The sequence below is a fragment of the Argentina anserina genome, chromosome 5 (genome assembly GCF_933775445.1).
Source record: "Argentina anserina chromosome 5, drPotAnse1.1, whole genome shotgun sequence".
Taxonomy (NCBI): domain Eukaryota; kingdom Viridiplantae; phylum Streptophyta; class Magnoliopsida; order Rosales; family Rosaceae; genus Argentina; species Argentina anserina.
In genome coordinates this window covers 20,106,519-20,121,329 of record NC_065876.1, presented here as the reverse complement: position 1 = coordinate 20,121,329, position 14,811 = coordinate 20,106,519, and the positions used below count along the sequence as shown (strand labels likewise).

Sequence of the window (14,811 nt, the reverse complement as noted above, 5' to 3'; positions counted from 1 at the left end):
TCAAAGAAGGTGAATCTGGGAGATAATTGATCTGAGTAAAAGCCCTACGAATTACTCCAGCAAAAGCCTAGGATTATTACATCCAGCGACCATATATATTAGTGTTAAAATAATGTCAAATGGCATCTTGTTCTTGTATCACAGTATCAGGGATCAAAGCTTCATTTTTTATTTTGGTTTTGCATTTGGATTCATTTTTAATCAATTTCCAAGAACACCAAACGTGACCAGTTCATCCATCTCTCGAGTCTCGACGACTTTGTTGGATTCCATTCTCATTACTAATATATTATAACAAATCATTTTTGTGTTTTCTATGGGTGCTAGTGGGTATGATCATAGGAACCAATGAACTACCACTTGCCTTGTTCTGGGGATTTTAGTGTGGTTTCTGTAGTCTCATGACTCTCATACTCTCTTGCTTTGGTACTTATGGTTGGTTTCTTGTAACCTTGTTCTTCTGGGTTTCATTTTTCAATGGCCCTGCCAAGATCCTCAGCTGAACCAGCATCTCCTAAGCGGTGTAAGCATGATGTGTTTCTGAGTTTCAGGGGTGAAGACACCCGCAAGGGCATTGTTTCCCATTTATACGATGAGTTGCAGAACAGGAATGGAATCAAAACATTCAAGGATGACAAGCAGCTTGAAGTAGGGACAGCTATTTCTCCAAGTCTCCTAACAGCAATCCGAGAATCATGGTTTGCTATCGTTGTTCTCTCGCCAAACTATGCTTCGTCTTCTTGGTGTTTGGATGAACTTGCCCACATTTTCAGTTGCATGGAAGACAAGGACAGAATTCTGCCTCTTTTTTATCATGTTGATCCCTCTGATGTACGCCATCAAAGGGGAACTTTTCAAGTAGCCCTCACTAAACAGCGGAGAGATGCTTTAAACAAAGTGGCCAATCTCTGTGGTTGGGATGCCAAGAATTATGTGTAAGCATGATTAGACTATCCTAACAAGCTTGATTTGTACTAGTACTTGTTATTTGCCTATGACAATGATTCCTCTCTTTTGTAGATCTGAGAGAGAACTTGTCAAAGACATTGTGAATTTTGTGTGCAGCAAGGTACTTCAAGCTCCAGGACCAGTTGAAATCGAGTCTATAACGCATACCGGAGATTTTGAGGCATTTGAAGCAACCAGACAAGCTATGGAGAAGGTCATGTGTGCACTTAAACGTTATCATCTCACTGTAATTGGCGTCATGGGTATGGGCGGTGTTGGCAAAACTACCATGGCTACATATGCTAGTTCACAGGCCAAAAGAGATGGGATCTTCGATCATGTGATTATGGCTTGTATATCGCAGAACCCTGATTTGATGAAAATTCAAGGCATCTATGCAGATATGTTGGGACTAAAATTGCAAGAGGAGACAGCAATTGGAAGAGCTGGTAGATTGAAGGAGAGAATAATGAGACGAAATAAGATTCTTATAATCTTGGACGACATGTGGAAGAATTTAAGTTTATCAAGCATAGGAATTCCCAGTAACAATGAGCTTAGAAAGTGTAATTCCAAACTCTTGCTCACCACAAGGAGATTATCTGTTTGTCATGACATGAGGAGCCAAGCAATCATCCCTCTCAACATCCTTTCAAAAGAAGATTCTTGGAGCTTGTTTGTGAAGGAAGTGGGACATACTTTTCATGATACCAGTAGATTTTATGATATAGCGAGACAGGTAGCTCGAGAATGTGCTGGTCTCCCAATTGCATTGATAACAGTTGCAAGGGCAATGCGACATAAAGACATGGAAGAATGGGAAGAAGCAGCTCGACAACTAAGGATGTCTCAACCTGCCAACCTTGATGATGAGGGAGATGTTTTCAAATGCATAAAGTTGAGCTATGATTACTTAAAAAGTGATCTTGCCAAGTCATGCTTCTTGCTTTGCTGCCTATTCCCAGAAGACTATGACATCCGCATTGAGGACTTGCTTAAGTATGGGATAAGTCATGGTTTATTTCGAGATTGCAACACAATGCAAGAAGCTAGAGCAAAAACACATTCAGTGGTCAAGTACCTCAAAGCTTCAAACTTGCTTCTGGACAGCGAAATAGACGGATGTGTAAGGATGCATGATGTCATTCGGGATATGGCCATATCAACTACATTATCTGAGCACAATGGGCTTTTGGTGAAAGGTGGCGTACACAACCTTTCTGAAGAATTGGTAAGTAAAAGGTCTACAAGTAATTATACAGTAAACTTCTTTTTAATTCCTACAACGTCCAAATGCTGTAAAATTTGTAGTATTAGTTGAGAGAACGTAGAGTTTCAGGGAGAAATTCATAGATGGGAAATAAATTTGCAAAATGATGAATGTAGAAGATATAATTGGGAGGTGAAAGGAGATGTAGATAAGTAGAATAGAATAAGAAGATTATTACACAACAAAGAGATGGAAAATATTTGTGCTTCTAAGTGATTATAGAGGATCCAATTTCCTTACTAATCTCCAAACATATGTCTAAGGAGATTACATCTACTTTTGAAATATTTACTCATCTTTTCGCTATATTATTTCAGAAAAGGTGTCGAGTTGAGGAGCGATGGGAGCGTCTAGTCACTGCAGTATTATGGAGGAAAGGACAAGAAATAACTTATGAAACTGGGAGCCATGATACTGGCATTGATGCAAATGTTGAATCTGTAGTGCGTACTGATTGGCAAGTTCAGGAAATCGTGCAAATTGCTGATGAAATCCGAGATGAAGATCCTGTTGCCAGTAGAATATGTACGTTAATTATTGTTCGTTTCTTCTTTGCCTTTCTCTCCATTATTTATATATATAATCTAGCTAATAGCTTCATTCTTCACCATTTTGTTGAGCCGCTCCAGGATAATTGCTTTACAAGGGCAACCAGAATAATTGCTTTACAGGGTAACATAGTAGTGCAGTTTAAACCTGTTTGTACCATACAACAAGTGACGGCAAAGCCTTTGAGAGACACCCTACCAAACTACACACAAATACTGAAATACATACAATAACCTACATTGTATATCCAGTGTGTAACGAAATCATCAGTATCAACATAGGTGTTCCTACGTTTTGAGGAGGAAATACGAAGGATATATATAATTTTCATTTATTCAAAGCAGATCACAAGTAACGGTAGCTTACATAGGAGTGGACAAACTGACCCGAAAACCGAAAAAAACCGGACCCGAACCCAAACCGAATCCGAAAAAATCGAAATCCGAATAAAACCGAACCGAAAATAAACAAACTGAACCGAACCGATTCTATTTGGGTTGGGTTTTGGGTTCAGTCCCTTAGAAACCGAACCGACCCGAAAAACCCGAAGTAAATGGTCAACGTTACAAAATGACATCATTTTGTAATATTTATAATTTTATATTATTTTTATTTTTAAAATAAAAAAATAGTGTAGTCGGCCTCACAGCCGCACCTAATTTCTAACTTAATTGACCTAATGTATAAGAGGCGCATTATTTAGCCGTCTTGTTTCTTTCATATAATCGCTTCATAATGCGATAATTTTATTTTAAACCTAATATAAATGTTATGATACATTAGTTGACACTTAGGCAATCGCCAACTCTAATTCGAAATATGGTCGATCGACATAAGCAGATGTGATCGGTATATATATCTAGGGACTACGTAAAAATTTCATCCATTTTGGACATGATTTGACCGTTCGTACCTACGGTTAACTAAAAAAGAGGCGTTTTGACATATTGAAACCTCATTGACCGGGGTTTTGCCAAATAGATTTCTTCAGTGCGACCGCGCACGATATGTAACAAAAATTAGGTGATTTCAGATATGCAAACGGCTTTCGGCGTTCGCATATTTGTAATAGGTCATCCCTTAAGGCATAATAGTGGTGTTTTCGATTTACCGAAAATTCCGACGGTCAAATGAGGTCTGAATTAGATGAAATTTTTATAGGGTCACTAAATATATATACCGATAACATCAGCTGATGTCGATCGATCCCTAGAAGTTTTCTTCATATAATCGCTTCATAATGTGATAGTTTTATTTTAAACCTAATATAAAGGTTATGATACATTCGTTGACACATAGGTGATCGTCAACTCTAATTCGAAATATGATCGATCGATACCAGCAGATGTGATTGGTATATATATTTAGGGACCCTGTAAAAATTTCGTCCGTTTTGGACATTGTTTGACCGTTCGTAACTACGGTCAACCAAAAAAGAGGCGTTTTCACATAATAAAACCTCATTGACCGAGGTTTTGCCAAATAGATTTTTTCAGTGCGACCGCACATGATAGGTAACAAAAATTTGGTGACTTCAGATATGCAAACGGCTTTCGGCGTTCGCATATTTGTAATAGGTCATCCCTTAGGGCATAATAGTGGTGTTTTCGATTTACCGAAAATTCTAACGGTTAAATGAGGTCTGCATTTGATGAAATTTTTATAGGGTCACTAAATATATATATCGATGATATCGGATGGTATCGATTGATCCCGAGAAGTTTTCATCATATAATCGCTTCATAATGCGATAGTTTTATTATAAATCTAATATAAAGGTATGATACATTAGTGGACACTTCGGCGGTCGATAACTCCAGTTCGAAATATGGTCGATCGACACCAGCAGATGTGATCAGTATATATAGTTAGAGAACCCGTAAAAATTTCGTCCGTTTTAGATATTGATTGACAGTCCGTACCTATGGTCAACAAAAAAAGGCGTTTTAACATATTAAAATCCTCATTGACCAGGGTTTTGTCAAATGGGTTTTTTTTGCTGCGACTGCACACAATCGGTGACAAAAATTAGGTGATTTCATATATGCAAACGGCTTTTAGTGTTCGCATTTTGGTATTGGGTCTTCCCTTATGACATATTAGTGTTGTTTTCGGGTAAAAGTCTATCGGACTTGCGGGACTCGGCGAGCTTTTCGGATCCACGGGCTAAATGATGAGGCATAAGTCAATTAAGTATGGAATAATCATTAGACCATTAGTTTTTCATTTTTATGTTAAATTTTGTATTTTTAAAATTAATATATAATATCACGTATTTTACATACGGGTAAAACCGAAAAAAAACCGAACCGAACCGAACCGTACGGGTTTGGTTGGGTTGTGGGTCACAGCCTCTAAAATAGAAAAACCGAACCGAATCGAACCGAATTTAAAATTTGAGTTGGGTTATGAGTTTTGTCCAAAACCGAACCGAATGGACTCGTGTCCATCCCTAAGCTTACATATCGCTAACCACGCTACAAGTACTTTAATAGGTACAGAACAGTCCCTAACCAATTTATATGGGTAAAAAAGGATCACTTTCTTATAAAGCACAATTTAAACAGGAAGCCCATGAAAATATACCCGATCCGTAACATGTGGAATGGCTATAATGTGAAGTTTGATAGGTAGAATATGTCCCTGAAGTATATTTCTGAAGGTTGATTTGAAAAAAGAGACAAAATAGTTTCACAGAATTATTGTGCTTGAGAAATCATCTAAATCAAGCTGTTACAGGAGAAATATACACGTAATCTTGTGAGATAATTTTGCATGCAGCATGCTACTCATCATTTAAGTAGATTTCCTGTAAGTGGGAGATGTAAGATGGTAAATTTATGTTCAATTGCAGTATGCTGATAGGAGCACAAACTGTGACGTTCTTAATGTGTTTATGCCATATTCTAACTCTTTGTTACTTCTTATTTAGTATATTTTAGTTTCTTTTGTACGAATAAGTGTCTGGGTAGAGCTTATATCGATTATGAGCGAACTGATGATGAAATCGCGCTAAGTGTTAAGAATCCTTGTTGAGATATGATTCCTTATTCGAGTAGGATTCATCCTTTCGTATTTCTTTGTTTCTAACGTACTTATTCTTATTTGGAAATACAAATCCATGTTGGAGAAAGAAAGCAATCCTAGTTCCACAAGGAAAGAGAAGATATGCACTTAAAAGCCCAATCCATGCAAGAATCAAAATGCTGTCAAGATTCCTAGTTCAACTTCGACGGGCTCCCCTGGATAGCTCCGATCGAGTTAGAAGATGTACCTTATATGGATAGAAAGCTGTGTGAGTCTAGTTTATGCAGGATTTGGAATCAAATCAATATCTTATTTTTACATGGAGATATGACCAAATCATTACTCGGAGGTCCAGTAAGCTCGGCAGAATTATCTCAGCCATTGATTTGCTTTTGATCCAAGGGCTATGATGGAAACTTGGGACCTTGTTTCTCCTGCATATAGAGAACAAATATGTATCAGAATCTCCATAAATCCCTGCACCAAAGAATGTTAAAGAAGGCATGCAACAAATTAATGAGAAGAGGTAAGAAAGTTAAAGAAGACATGCAACAAATTAATGAGAAGAGGTAAGAAAAATCAAATATGGCTGCAGAAATTAAAGACTTTTGCTGCCTCCCTAATTCAAAGGAAGAAATTTGTGCAAAAGAAATCAGCATTAAAGGAGGAAGAAGATATGCAATTAATGTCCAATCCTTATATAAATCAGAATTCTGGCAGTGCAGATCATCCAACTTTGACGGGCTCTCCTGGACAGCTCATAATTATTGAGAAAATGCATGATATATGGATGAAAATCATGACTCAGTCGACTTGAATAATACACAACCAATGGAAATGTATAATTCACTCAATCCTCACCAAAACAGCAGAAAGAAATCTCGGACAATCTTCAGCGAAAACCCTCTAATTCTGCTAATCCACACCTGCAGAGCTATCCCCTACACCATCGAATAGGTGCACCAGGATTGTAAACACAAACCCGGTAAGCTTTGCAGCTCGTATGAGTAACAACAATATAACTCGCACATAAATACAAAAGAAAAATATTGAAAACATTTAATTATAAATGTACTCATGAGTCAATGGACGGCATATCTGGTTGTCCAATAATATCTGAAAATATAAGTGCTCATGAGAAATCGGGCAACCCATATGTTTACCCAAATACATTTATAATACGGGTACTCATGAGCGCAAAGTACATCTGTTACCCCTCATGCAGTACGCCGCCAGACATTGGGCAACCACGTGTTACCCAATATCCAAAAATATGGGTACTCATAAACCGGTAACTCATCTGTTACCTCTCATGCCAGTACACCGGCAGACAAACTAGAGCTCTAATTACATCGTAACTTTTGTCCGGCCAAGGCTAGGTTCCGACATGCCAACATGTCTAAAGACTGGTCGAAGACATAAAACGTTTTAACAAAACTCAATGTTAAAACCACGTACAATAATAATCCACTCATGTTATTGTACTACAACAAGCGACTCTTGCTCAAATAAAATAAATATAGTTGCCACAATATAATTCATTTGGAAATAAGAACGTAACAATATATAATATAGCAACTCATATATATGTATCATATTTACCATTTTATACACATACACAACCCACTATATTATATACATGTCATAGTTCAATCTTTTTAAGAAAATATAAATATGAGTCACCACCAAGGGTAAACTTGTCATAGTTAGATTTACTCACATTCACCATAGTCCATAATCACAAAAAAAAATTTCAAAATCATTTATTAAAATAACGTTTCACTTACCCATGAACCGTAGCAGATCAAGTTCATGTAATTTAAACCAAAACATATTTTTAAAATAATTTTTTATAAACTAGTGATGCAACGACTATGGTGACAACTCAAACTAAAATCAATAATTATAATACTACTTCGATCATGATGATCATTGTGAGGTTTACTCACATTATTTCCTACGTGCAACTTCCACGACACTGAAAGTAGTTTCCTCACTCGTTTCGTCGGTCATCTAATAGCATGATAAAATGCTTAGAAAATGATATGTAAAATATCAGGTAACGATTTCAGTACAGCTAAATACTGTTCATAAAACCTGTTCACAGAACACTGTTCATGTTTTACTGTTTACTAAAACACTGTTCAAATTTCTATTTTACTAAATAATGTTCACAAAACTGTTCACATTTAGTATTTATCATCATACTGTTTATGAACATTGTTCACAGTCTATTCATGCGCGCCACTGTTCACCGACCGCCACCAATGACCACCAAATTTCATCACCACAATCTAAATGACATTCCTAACAACTTCCTAGTTCACCACAAAGTCTAATTCTGAGCCTAAACACTTCAATTTAACAAGAACCGAAAAGCCCCAATGTAAAACTTAGGATTTCTTTTCTTCGATTCTCCTAGCACAGAACGATTTGGGATAAATCTTTTGGAGGGTTTGTAGTATGGAAGGAGACCTTCAAAATGGGACAAGAATCTTACCGATTGGTTGCCGGAGGAGGAAGATCCGACGAGTTGAATTTCGGCGAAATATACATTTTCGAATGAATTTCCGGGCTTCACCGCTCCCAAACGGCAGCGAGATGGCGGGTGACGCTAGGGGACGTAGCAACCTTTGAAACATGACCGGTGCGCCGCTCTATGGTGGCCGGACGCGGAGATCCGACAGCCCAAAGTCGGCTGCTCAGGAGAGAGAATTTCTGGATTTTTTTTCGGGATGAACAGTATTAGTGAACAGTACAACTCCGAATTTCTGGTTTTTCTTCCCCTTTTTCTCTTTAATTCCCCTATTTATACTATTTTCCAAAAATATCCAAATACCTTTTGATTCGTAATTTCTTCATACGAATTCCGATTTAGGCGTGCCACGTGTTCACGAATTCGTATCGACGAGCTCTACGACTTTCATGTAAGAAGTTTTCTAAGAAACCCAATGAGTCGAAAGTCAACTCTTAGACTCGTTAAATTGAACTTTTCCGAATAATTAATATTTCGAACCTTTTTGTTTTCATCCTCGTCTAATAAAATTGGAAAATGACCAACTTAATAATATCCGGAAACTCATTGGAAATTAGATATGAATTTTCAGGGTATTACAATATTGCATTTCTAGGTCTCAAATTTGAATGTATAACTTGCATCGCTTGAACAAAATTTCCAGCTAAAGCAAGCAAAGGAGGGGGCGTGAATCTGTGGATAGAAGCCATGACTTTCTGGTCTTACAAAAGTTTTATAAGCTTTATAGAGAGAAGAATAATGTTGAAAAGCTGCGGGAGGAAGAAATGAAGTTGAGGGAATCTGGATCTGATCTGAGGGAGTAAGTTCTAAAGTTACAATATGACCCTAAGTATGTGTGTTTGTAGCCAGTAGGATTCTGGATTTTCCAAAGATCGTGATGCATAAAGATCCCTCTGGTCATTCTTTCCTTATCAGGATGCATAACACATAATTGTCTAGCCAATTGTACTAATGCTCTCTCTCTCTCTCTCTCTCTCTCTCTCTCTCTCTCTCTGACAACTGAATCAAGAAGGAATGCCGAATGCAATTGTTTCATCTTCTTGAGTTCCATACTGATTATGTACCATTATCTAAAAATCAGGTTGGAGAAAAAAACAACTATAAGGAAAAGAGTTTCTGCTACTCTAAGAATTTTAGAGACAGTTTTGGAGCAGCTGGAGGAAACCGAAGAGGTTGGTTAGATATTTTTGTTAATTAAATACTTTAATGCTAAAAACAATGCTGGAATATTTATATAAAAAAAATACTTATAATTGTTTTTTACTGAATGTTATTGTTCCCGTGAATTTATTTTTACAAATATATAATATAGTACAAAATTAACACTTCAAATAATTGAGATTTTCTCAATTCCCCGGCAACGGCGCCAAAATGATATGGCGTTAATTAAACGTCTATAATAAACCCTGTAAAACATCATTGTCAGTATAAAATAAGTAGAGATCGTTCTTTCCGGGGAATTGAAGGGAACTCTAAACTTTTAGTGTTTGAGATTGATTATTAACTACTAAAATAAAACTTAAATTACTATTTACATGATCGACTTCTTTTTAACAAATTTAAACCAAATTTACCATTACACCACATAATTACAAGTTCGAACCTATCATGCATTCTAATTTGACCAATTACATACTTTTTAGGCACCAATACAATTAGAGCCTTAGGGGATCATCTAATCATGCAAGATTTCAATTAACATTTAGATTGACTTAGGGTCTAATCTAAATTTGCATGCAATCGAATTCAATAACACTTAAAGTAGAAATCAAACAAGATAACATTTAAGCACCAAATCTTTGTTGAAGTCATGTTTCATGTATGGCGTCACCCACCATGGTTTCACATGCAAATTTCCAGAATTTTTACCACTTTTAATCAACACAAACCGAATCTACTTAGGGCATGATTCGATTTGTGTCAATATGATTGATGAATCTAGCACTCAAACACAATCTTAGGGACTGCATCCAAGCACTAAATTCATATGCACATATCTGAAAATTATTTAAAAGTATGAGAAAGATGATTAGAACACAACAATAGAAATACAAACTCAATAATTATAGGAAACCATCAATTCGGCAAAGAACCAAAAATCTAATAAAATAATCTGAAAATTTTGATTCTTAATACAAAACAATAATCCCACACAAACATCATACTACAATCTTCATAGACAAAGTATTGTAGAAAATCAAAAACGAACAAACCCATAAAGAAGTTTTGCGAGAATCACACGTTGTAGGAACCTTGGAGGTGTGTCTTCAATCCTGATTTCGGTGGAGATGGAATTTGTATAGGGGGAGAACGACTTGTTGTTTTTTTGGTGAAGAATGTTTGAGGTAGTATTTTGCTAAAGTTTTGGCTCTTGAATGCAAATGAGAAGTGATATTTTTCTTTGTGAATGATGTGTTATTTATAGAAGAGTTTTGACTCTTTGAATATTATAGTTTGGATTTTTTCTCCTCAATTTCTTTCACTTATTTTTGTCATTAGTGGGTGCAATCTCATTTGATAATTTTTTTTCTTTTTCTCCTTTGTAGGTGTCTCATTCTTTCTCTTTTGCATTATCTATTTTTATTCTCTTCCTTTTTCTTTCTCCTCAAATTCTTTTACTTATTTTTGTCATTGGTGGGTGCAATCTCCTTTGATAAATTCCTTCTTTTTCTCCTTTGTAGGTGTCTCATTCTTTTTTTATTTTCCTCATTTACTTGACTTTTCCTCTATTTTTTTTCCTTCATTGTATAATCTGAAAATAATAAAAGACAAGATAATTCATATAAAAAAATCAAGTAAGTTACTAGAATAGGAGAGTAAGATTAGGAAAGTTACGGAATAAAATTTTAAGTTGAAGTAAGATTTTCCCAAATGGTACGTTTCTAGTCTAAAAAAAAAGATTCCTAATGCAAGAATGACTCTCAAGATATCGCCAATGCGACCAAAACGTAGAAAGATGAAGACTCCTAATCCAACTAGGTTTCCTAGTCCTATAAGGATTCCTACTCAAACTAGGACTAGACCAATTCTGCGTTTTTAACTCATGTAAGCACAAAAATGCATCAAATACCGCCCAAGACTCTTATTACGACTTAATGACTCAATAGTGCAGCAATAAGGGCTAAGCAAAGTACAAATTGAGGTAAAAACATGTTAAGAACGTTGTACAAAGTGCTCATATCAAAAGGTTGGTTAGATATTTTTGTTAATTAAATACTTTAGTGCTAAAATGCTGGAATATTTATATACCTTACTGTGTTTTCCAGAACACGCATACGTCTCGAGTTGAAGAGCATGGTACTTGCGATATTGGAACAACATCTCGAGTTGAGAAGCGATGGGAGCGTGTTGTGCATGCAGTAGTAAAAAGGGAAAGGATGGGTACAGGCATTTTTGGAACAGTTCGATCTTCATTTGTAACTGGAAGGGATATAAATAAAATTTTGGAAGCTGCAGATGAAATTGAAGATGAAAATCTGAATGCCTCTAGAATCTGTATGTGATCCAGTGTCTCATTTATCTTTTTCCCCATCAGGTTCATTGAGATTCTCATTCTGAAATATATTAGTTCTTCCATTTTTGAATTTGTCTAGCTAAACTCTAATTCTAATTATTGCAGTCATACAAAGTCTTTGTTGCCTATATTTTTTAGTTTCAATTAATTTTTGTGGTGTTTAGAGGTCTACTTTATTATAATTTTCTAATTAATCAGTTTTGGTGTATTTTATTAATATGTTTCTTTTTAGGTGCTATATATTCTAGTTTGTTACTTATTCAGTTCAATAACTTGGCCACAGTGTTTATCTATATCATTTTATATGTTTGCAACTGCTTGAATTCCTATCATTCAGCTTCTTTTAGATTCTTAATTTCCAAAAAGAAAAAAGGAAAGTAATAAAAACAAAGGAAAGACAGGTAAATTTGGCAGATGATGCATCATTTAAGTTCAATTATTGCTGGCAAAATATTTGTAAATCTTAAGAAATACTTAGCTTATTTGGTTGTAGTTCCCATTTGGTAATTAGATTTTTATACCTTTTAACCTGCAGTATGTGAGTGGGGCTATTCATTGTCTCAAGATCTGGATTCTAATAGTGAGCGAAAAGGAGTATTACAGTTTAAGGTTGGTCTGATGTGTGTCATTAAGGTATACCTTTCATTTATCAATCACTCATGTTTTTAACATTTTGCATTCATTTACATGCTTTCAGTACAAATATGGCATTCTGCTTTGGATCTGTTATGTAATTCCACTCAAAATGGATTAGTATGTGGTACATCTGTTCGGCAGCCATGTATAATCATGTTGACCAGGGTTTGGATGAAATCTTGAAATTTTTTCTTTCTAACAGCATATGTTGAAGCACTGTCATGCTAGTTTCTTTGTCTGAGTGGGTATATAATCCCATAGAAACGAATAAACTCTGAGTCAGAATTTGTAATTATGATAATTCATGCCAATTCCTCTTTATGCTGTTACTAACACACTATTTTTCTATTAACACATGATGTGCTATTCGATCTGTTTGGATACTTTCTAATTTATGTTCACACATTTAAGTGTTAAATTAGAAGGGTATTTTGTGTAATATGCAACACGGGATGTGTTAATAGCAAAAAAAAAAAGTGTGCTAATAGCAGTGCTAGCTAGAAAAAAAAAGTCAGTTAGTTTAAATGCATTAGGACTGTTGTTGTCCATATTGTCGTACTGCTTGTTCTAGTGATTAGGCATCTTTCTTCTAAAAAATTGTTGCTGTGTCCTTAAGTAGAAGTATCTCTAGAAATTAAAATTTTGGCTTTTGACAAGCTCAGCCTTAAGTTTGTAGTTCGTAATTTTATAATTTTGGATTTCTATCATCTTTTAATATAACTCGTATTGGTTCCTTTGAATAAAACTTCCAGCTAAAGCATTTGACAACAACCGGGAGAATAGATAGAAACGGAGACTTTGTTTGCATACAGCAGGTCTATAAACTTTACAGAGAAATGACTAATATTGAAAAGCTGCTGGAGGACAAAATGAAGTGGAGGGAGTGTAGTGCTTCCGGTGACTACCATAAAGAGTGAGTTAATCCAATTCCGGGTCTGAACCAAATTAGGTGTTCATTTTTTTGTTTGTCTTTGTCTGCATTACGCTTGTGAACTAATCTAGAGTTCTGGACTACTCAGGATCATGAAAATTAAAATTCTGTACTGTTTAGTTATTACCTCCAAGGTCCATCAACTGAACTCAATCCTGTAAAAACAGAACAATACCTCTGTCTACATGTATGATTGAGTTTTTTTTGAAACCAGGTCCGAGATGAGAAGAGTTTTTGCGACTCTTAAAGTTTTGCTGACATATTTGGAGATGGAGTCGAAGGATGATGTAACAAAGGAAATTCCCCAAGAGGTTGATTTTACACTTCTGTGTGAATTTTTTTTCCTTCTCTGTAGACTAAGCTTGCTTGCACGTCAATCATTGATTCATTTTTTTACTTTTCAGTTTATTTTGTTCTTCACTGCAAGTGATTTCTTCAGAGTTTATCTTGTGTTCTGACTATTTTGACTTGGCTGCTGAACACTTCTTATCATGGATCATTGTTAATCTAACAGTCCGGCAATCAGTGTGAATGTGTGAGTCTGTGAGAGTCTTTATTTCTCAGGGTGGTCGTTTGTTCTGATTGAGAATTAAAATTACCCAATGTATGCAAACAAGTAGGAGTTTAGACCAGGTTCTAATCGGTTTCGATGCTAGTATTTCTCTCCTTACATAAGTTATATCAGATGTTCACATGCATATCTTGCTATTACCTATTCACTTTGGGTCTGAAAATATTTATTTCTTATTGTAATTAGATGAAACGGATAATGGAGTCGGATGCAGCAAGGATTGAGGATCTGGATGACTGACATGATTTTATAATTCTTCTAGGGGAACAAAATATAGATCTTTGTAAATACGAAAATGTATGGGTTGTCTATTTGGCAGATTGACCGTATAGTATAGAATCTAGCTAAAAAGCATACAAATACCATTGTAGCGTTTCAAATGAGAACGATTTACTAGTTGAACACTTTCTTATTAATTAATGATTAATTAGACTCACTTTCATCTTAACTGTTTAGATTTTAGCAATATAACAGAAGACGATTTCTACACATTTTCAACTAAATTAGTGATCTTTAAAGTATCAAGAAGGGAGTTAATGTTCCAAATTTCAAGAAGGCAATCAAACATTATGGCATAAAACAGAGTATGAAACTGCAGAAGGAAGATACGAGGCTTCAAACCCTAAACCCTAAATGCTGAACACTAAACACTAGTGATCGACCTTCGTAAAACCTACATGCATGGATGTGACTAGTGCTCGTAATAAATTTTATGTACATTAGTCTACTATTAGAATCTAACTTGTCTACATATACGCAAATCATGATCATATTTGGAAGTAGAGTTTCATCGTTCTCACTTACGTTGTCATTGTCAGTAAATGGTACG

At 35.6% G+C, this 14,811-nt stretch overlaps 1 protein-coding gene across 1 annotated transcript; it reads left to right on the top strand.

Moving 5' to 3' along the window:
- The first annotated feature begins 217 nt into the window (after positions 1 to 217).
- Positions 218 to 14,222, top strand: LOC126795686 (disease resistance protein At4g27190-like). Its single transcript, XM_050522468.1, has 8 exons — positions 218 to 935; positions 1,021 to 2,179; positions 2,536 to 2,916; positions 11,597 to 11,825; positions 12,380 to 12,477; positions 13,233 to 13,393; positions 13,626 to 13,722; positions 14,169 to 14,222. The coding sequence occupies exons 1-8, from the start codon at positions 478 to 480 to the stop codon at positions 14,220 to 14,222; spliced, it is 2,637 nt and encodes an 878-aa protein (XP_050378425.1). The 5' UTR covers positions 218 to 477.
- Positions 14,223 to 14,811: the final 589 nt, after the last annotated feature.

Bases quoted from the DNA above. Each gene is read 5' to 3' on its own strand.
- LOC126795686 (XM_050522468.1), top strand. From the start codon at position 478: ATGGCCCTGCCAAGATCCTCAGCTGAACCAGCATCTCCTAAGCGGTGT. The intron at 2,917-11,596 runs GTTTGTACCATA...TGTGTTTTCCAG, and splicing joins TAGTAGTGCAGTTTAAACCT to AACACGCATACGTCTCGAGT. The intron at 13,394-13,625 runs GTGAGTTAATCC...TTTTGAAACCAG, and splicing joins TCCGGTGACTACCATAAAGA to GTCCGAGATGAGAAGAGTTT.